General features: G+C 37.0%; 1 protein-coding gene across 1 annotated transcript; it reads right to left on the bottom strand.

Annotated features, from left to right (window-relative positions):
- Positions 1-5,559: 5,559 nt before the first annotated feature.
- Positions 5,560-6,519, bottom strand: LOC138916506 (olfactory receptor 5A2-like). Its single transcript, XM_070229143.1, has one exon. It carries the CDS (start codon positions 6,517-6,519, stop codon positions 5,560-5,562), a length of 960 nt encoding a protein of 319 aa, XP_070085244.1.
- Between the last annotated feature and the right edge of the window lie 948 nt (positions 6,520-7,467).

Genomic DNA, 7,467 nt, shown 5'->3' with positions numbered 1-7,467 from the left:
ATCCTGCTAAAACTCTTATAAGAGGCAGGTTACCCTCTGAGGGTGGAGGAAAGATACTATCAAACTCAGCTTTATGGAAACAGGCTGAAGACATCCAACTGGTCAACAGGTACATGAAGAGATGTTAAACATCACTAATCATCAGAGAAATGCAAATCAAAACCACAATGAGATATCACCACACCTATTAGAATGGCTATCATCAAGACAAGAAGAGATAACAAGTGTTGGCATGGATGTGGAGAAAAAGGTATCCTTACATACTGTTGATGGGATTGTAAATTGGTTCAGCCACTAAGGAAAACAATATGGAGGTTCCTCAAAAATTAAAAATAGATCTACAATATGATCCACCAATCCCAATTCTGGGTATACACTAAAAGGAAATTCAAGCAGGACATCAAAGAGATATCTGCATACCCATGTTCACTGCAGCATTATTCACAATAGCCAAGATATAGAAACAATCTAAGTGTTCATCAATGCATGAATGAATAAAGAAGAAGTGGTATATATATATACACAATGGATATATATATGTATATACATATGTATGTATACGATGGAATATTATTCTGCCATGAGAAAGAGGGAAATCATGCTATTTGAGACAACATGAGTGAATCTTGAGGGCATTCTGATAAGTGAGATAAGACAGGTAGAGAAAGGCAAATACTGTATAATATCAATTATATGTGGAATCTGAAAAACCCAAACTCATAAAAACAGAGAGTAAAATGATGATTGCCACAGCATGAGGGTGGAGGAATAAGGGAGATGTTTAAGGGTACAAACTTGCAACTAGAAGTAAATAAGTCCTAGAGATCTAAAGTAAATTATAATGACTGTAGACAACGATATTATATTATAATATTCAAACTTGCTGAAAGATAGATCTTAATTATTCCCACCACAAATAAGAAATGATAATTATGTGATGTGATAGAGGTGTTAACTATTGCTAAAAAGGCAATCATGTCACAATATATAAAGGTATCAAATCAATATGTTGTACACATTAACACAATGTTATACATCAAACATATTTCACTTAAAAATATTTTCAAATTTTTTTAAAGGACACATGCTGAACACCAAAAGGAAAAAAAACAATGAGAAATTAATGATGAATTACACCTAATTATAATTTTAAAGTAAAAGTAAATCAAATTAATAAAGGAGGCTAGAGCCTTCATTAAAGGTGTTTAACTTGTTAAAACAGGAACATCTCATGCATGGTCTTCCATTGAAAAGCTACCCCCAGGGATGACATGTGTGATGAAAAGTAATTCCAGAGCCTTCAGAGATCTGAAAGCCACAGATACCAAAATTGTTAGAGAAGGTATACCTGCTTGCCTTTTGGTAAAAATAGGGACCTCAAGAGAAAAAGGGACATCTAGAAACTAATACAGACAATACAGCAAATTGTAAATAGCATCTGGATAGTCAGGATACTGGACTGGTAGGTGTGTTGAGATGCAGGACTTCTCAGAACCCACTACTTCCTCTTTAGGCTCAAGGACACCTCCCCTCTGTATCTCAGCCCCAGATAGAGTCTTATTTCCAATTGTGTCCTAGACTGAGGCTCAAGTTGAGGGGTGAGACAATCCATGCTAGGCTACTTCCTTAGCTTATAGCTGCTAGAAAATGAACTGTGAGCTTCAGTGTATGTCTTATATAGGGACTTCCTCCATCTGATCCATGTGGATCAATTTTGCTCCTTAAGGATTTCTTAAGATGAAAACAACCCCGTCTCTCTTTGCATAAGCAAGAGGTTTTATTAGAACAACAAGAATATAACATACAAAATCAACATGATACTTTACTCATGCTAGTTTTTCTATTTATGTTGACATTTAAGTCCAATTTGATATCATAGTTCTGTTTCAGAAGAACTTTGTTTTGAGAAAGACATGAAATTGCTCTTCTTCTATGAGATCTACTTGGGTCCCAGTTGCCTATTTATTTATAGTCTTGTCCCACCAAAGTGTGTGATTGTCAGTCTTGCAACTATATGGTGCCAGCCATCTAGTCTGGCAACACTAAAGGGAGTTGCTACCATATCCAGTTTATAACAGTTCCAAGCCATGACTGCAACAGCCTGCTATGGCCATCTCTTTACTTGTAGGAGAGAGAGGAACCTTATCCCTGACCAGATCCATGGTCAGCATTGCACCTAGGAGGGCTTGACCAGCATTAGAAGAGGAAAGGAAAACATGAGAAGAGTGAGGATGGAATAAAAGCCACAAAGGCAAGATATAAGCAGTTGGTTTATGTTCCCCAGTTGTTTAAGAGATGTTATAGACAATGAGACACACAAGAATTCAGGGAAGGTAGTCATGGATCAAGCTTATGGGAGAATGCTGGTATACATGGTGTATCTGCTTATTTGCAAGTCAGTCAGGCTCTCCCCACTCAACTGTAGGTCAGCAAGATCCAGGTCAGTTGTCTGGACACAGGGAAGTGTAATGCAAGTGTTTCCTTATTTGTGTGGATGTTCACAGAATAGGCAATCTCTAGGTTTGTCTGGGTTTAAGACTAGAAACATGAGATGATTAATCTTTAGAAAAAAGTTTAAAATCTCATCAGAGCCCACTTAATACATCAGTCACTAATTTATGAGTATTTGAGTGAATGAGTGAGTGTGTGTGTTTCTAATCATACATATCTAGCAAAAAAATTAGGGGAATGTATGTATTAGATATGGCCAATAACCAGGTTTCTGAAAACTCTAAAAATTAAACAACAAAATCAGATCATAATAAACAAATATGTAAAAAAGGCATTTCAGGGACAAAATATTTCTTAGACCAAAAGAAGTAAGACCTGTTAATTAATCAATCTGTAAATAATATATTGATTAGAAATGAAGATAGTCACTTAGAAGAGAAAAAAATGAATGGTTGGGGAGAAACATTGGTAGCACCTCAGCCAGTCAGGACCCTATAGCTGGACACATCAGGCACTGATACACATTATCCACTTTGCTTTGATTCCTTTCTCTCCAAATAGACTTTTGATTGTAATTTGTTCTTCCATGTGGTTTCCTCAAAAGCACAGAGAATTGTGCTATGGGCACAAGTACAAGCATGGCTGCTTTTTTCTTCACTGAAAACTAAAAATAGTATTGGGGCTTATGCAGAATTGTGAGTTTGATTAACTTCAATCCACTTGGAAAAGATTTTTGGAGGTTGCAAAGATGAGTGCCACACCCTGGATTGTGGTAATTTTACTAAACTGATTTCATCTGCAGCTGGCTAGCTCCCTTGGAGACAGATGTACCTTGTCCTGCTTCAAACAGTTATAAAATGCTGGATTCTTTCAGTGCCAAATATATTCTGTTTAATGTATGTCTGTTTGTAGTCACATAATAAATGCTCTTATTTGGGAAGTATTATTTAACATGCAGCTTATTGTAAAATGCAGATAATTTTTGGTTTATTCAAGCCTTGTGACCAATCCCCATCTTATGCACTGGATTTAATAATTATTAATGAATGAGCATTACTTTCTCCTTGGTAGTTGGACAAACTGCAAAAGTACTTTATATCTTCTCAATGCAAATAAAAAGTTTCCATTACTGGCGAACATATATGTGGCCAAACAAGAAAGATTTTTATAATACCTTAATATCCAGAGTCTTTGTTCAGCAAAAGAAAATTAGATACAACAGATCAGTGACAGCTCCATGTAAATCCAAAGCATGAGGTATTTTTTCCTTTGTTTATTTATTTACTTATTTATTGTTCCACTGAATTTGGTATTAGGAGAATTTAAGCTTAGCTACCAAAGGCAAATTGAGGGATAGGAGCTCAGTGAAGTGGAATACAGATAAACGTAGATGAAAAACTGGTCATAAGGATAAGAGCAGGGTGCCCAGGAAGCTGAGAGAGTCGGTACAATGGTAACATTTCCATATGTCATCACCTATATGAACTTGAGTTCTTTCTACTTCCCTAAGGACTGCTTCCTATATGCAAAAGAGGTACCAGAGGTGAGAGGTATGGGCTTGCCTTTTACTGAGACAATTATGTCCCAATTTGAGTAGACATTTCAAAGCTACTTAATTAGTCTCTTTTTAGCACATTAACCTGGATTTCTCCTGATTTATATAAAATTGACTAATTAACTAGTACTATGAGCTAACAGTTATGAAGTATTGCCATATATCAAACAATAGGCTAAGCCCTTTCATGCATATTCTCATTTAATTGTTATATCTGCTCTATGTGGTAGATGCAATTATTCTTCTCATTTTACAGATGAAGAAGATAGGGTTTGTAAGTAACTTGCATAAGGCCACATATCTGCAAAATGGCAGAGATGAGATTAATAATCACAGGTTTGATGATTTAAGAATACTTAACAAACACCCTTTAGTCTCTGTAGACCCACTTTCTAACACATCAAAGCCATTACAAAGATCACATTTCCTACCAAACTAAGGAAACATCTTCTACTTCTTTAGCTCAGATGGTGATAAATCATTATAGTATAATAGTAATAACAATATCACTTCATGAGCATTTTCTATACACCAGGCACTATTCTAAGTGTTTGCATATACTGATCCATCTAATTCCTCACAATAAGCCTATGAGATAATTACTATTAATATTCCTATTTTACAGATGAAGAACTAAGGCACACACGGCCCAAGTATCTTATCCAAGGATATACAGGTAGATACTCATTTACTCACTTATTTATGGCCTGACCAAGAGAGGCCACAGCTGAATAAATTTATTCTAGTTTTTACGGCTGGTTAAAGGACACTTAACAAGTTCTTAGAAAATGTGGAGGAGAAAAATCACTCTCTTCAATTCCTTGGCTAAATTCTTCACAAATTTATCACAAAATTGATGAAAACAGAGAACCTTTCTCACCAAATGAAAGTGTGCTCCTCTTCTGTAGATTCCTAAGAAACTTTGAGTGTTGCTTAGAAAGGTGTTACTTTAGACTGAAGTGACAATTCCCTGGTTTTCTTCAAATCATTTCAGTGACCAATTTTTGTATCATTGATTGAATTAGCCATGAGGTCAGCCCATTTGTTCAGTCATTAAGGCCCTAAACAAAAGTTTTCAATCTCTTTCCTGCCTTACTACATCTAAAGAGTCAGGACTATACCCCCACCAGTCACAGTGGCTCACGATAGTCATGATTCTCAATAGGGAAGGGTGTCTGACTTGCAGTGCTCATCTGCCCTAAAGGAAACATGTTAGAACCTCGTAAGATGGAAAGGCAATTGTTTTTAGAAAAAATGTCCCTGTCCTCAGGTTATTATGCTATATATTCCTATCCTACCTTTAGAATCGTCACCCTGAATGCTGGACTAACATTTTTTTAGTTTTCCTCCTACAGACAACAACTCTATTTTGATGTTTCAGATTGCTCAGTCTTTGTCATGGTGAAGCTTTTTCCTAAATTGAGCGTTTATAAGCTGAATCTACATAAATCCTGGTAAACAAAAATCATTGTGTCAATCATCTAGTCCAGAACTACATGAAAGTCAGCACAATTGACCCAACTCACAGCTTTATTGTAAACATTACCTCGGGGTCAGAAAAATGAGTGCTCATGAGAAAGAACATGTTTCCTTTCCATAGATTTCCTTACAGCACTTTTAATCTCCTTATTTCTAAGACTGTAGATGATGGGATTCACCATAGGGATCACCAGAGCATAGAACACTGACACCACCTTGTCCCGGTTTAAGGAGTAGCTGGAACTAGGTCTCATGTACATGAAGAGACCAGAACCATAGAAGAGGGTCACAGCAGTCAGGTGAGAGCCACAGGTGCTGAAGGCCTTGGTCCTACCTCTTGCTGAACTGATCTTCACGACAGCAGTAACGATGTAACCATAAGAGATGAGGATCACAAGGACAGATACCATTCCAACAACAACACCCACAATGAAGTTCACCACTTGGCTGGTGAAGGTATCAGAGCATGACAGAACCAGGACTGGAGGAAGGTCACAAAAGAAGTGGTTGATTAGGTTGGGCCCACAGAAATCATGCTGATAGACAGAGTATGTTTCAATCAAAGAACTAAGGAATCCACCCACATAGGCCCCAGCCACCATCTTTAAACAAAGTGTATGGGATATGACAGCTGTGTAGAGCAACGGGTTGCAGATTGCAGCATACCGATCATATGCCATGGCTGCCGAAAGAAAGCATTCAGTCAGCCCCATTCCACAGAAGACAAAGTACTGCGTGGCACACCCAATGAAAGAAATGGTTTTCTTCTCTGTGATGATGCCAGAGAGCATCTTGGGAGTTGTGGAGGATACATAGCAGATATCTAAGAAGGACAGGTTACTGAGAAAGAAGTACATGGGTGTGTGCAGGTGGGAGTCCATCCTGATAAGGATGATGAGGCTCATGTTCCAGGCTAGGGTCAGGAGGTAAATCCCCAGGAACAACACAAAATAGAAAATTTTCATTTGAGGATGGTCTGAAAATCCCAGGAGGATGAATTTTGTCACAATTGTGTTGTTCCTTCCTACAGCCATAGAACTGCATCCTTCATAAAGGAAAGAAGCAATCTTGTGATCAGTTAGATTTTGTTTGTCATTATTTGAATGGATGTTTTCTAGAAGGTCATATAAACAGTTAATACCAATAACGTCCTAGCCACCTGCTGGGCAAAGTCTTCTCGGAGGAAGTCAGCCTATGGTAATCTCTTGGCACTATTTAAAATCTGTATGTTATATACTTCGTTGACCAGAAAAGAATCCATCTAATAGAGCAGAGAGCAACTGGGAGTCAGTAATTTGAGTTTTGTCTGGAGCTCCATTCCTAACTCCTTGGAAACTGTGGAAAATTCACTTCCTCTCTGCAGATCCTCATTGTCTCAACTGAAAATGGGAAGATTGAATCTAATGAGTCTCAATGTTCCTCTGGACTTGGGTTTCATATGGCTTTTTAGAATTCTGACTTCAAAATATAAACCCAAATTAACAATAAAGTTAGGAATTTCTTATATTTTATAAATCTTTAGTATAAGAGTCCCAAAAGGCACTAAACACAACAGGCTATAAGATTTCACATATTCCATTTTGAGGGAAGCAATTCAACCCATAACAAAACATTCTATTCTTTTAAAGTAAAACTAAGAGAAATGTGTGTATATATATATATATACACATATACATGCATGTTTAGAACTAGAATTTTTTTCTAATTATATAATTTTTTTATACAAGTCACTCAATAAAATGCATGAAAAGATCAAAAGTTGGACTAACTCATCAGTACCATTATGAGATAGAAGTGCTATGGACATATCTCCATGGGGGGAGAGGGGAAGCAACACCAAAGTTGACTGAAATTGGGTGAGCCATGTGGTCAAAAACAAGCAAAAACCAGTATCTCCTGAAGAAGAAAAGCTGAACATGGTTCATTAGATATTTAAGGATAATAATTTCAGTATAAGCAAAGGACAACTTTGATGTCATCAG

The sequence above is a fragment of the Equus caballus genome, chromosome 12, assembly GCF_041296265.1.
Source record: "Equus caballus isolate H_3958 breed thoroughbred chromosome 12, TB-T2T, whole genome shotgun sequence".
NCBI lineage: Eukaryota > Metazoa > Chordata > Mammalia > Perissodactyla > Equidae > Equus > Equus caballus.
The sequence above is the reverse complement of the archived record's forward strand: the minus strand, read 5'-3'. Positions and strand labels throughout refer to the sequence as shown.

Coding starts and splice junctions, on each gene's coding strand:
- LOC138916506 (XM_070229143.1), bottom strand. CDS start 6,519: ATGGCTGTAGGAAGGAACAACACAATTGTGACAAAATTCATCCTCCTG.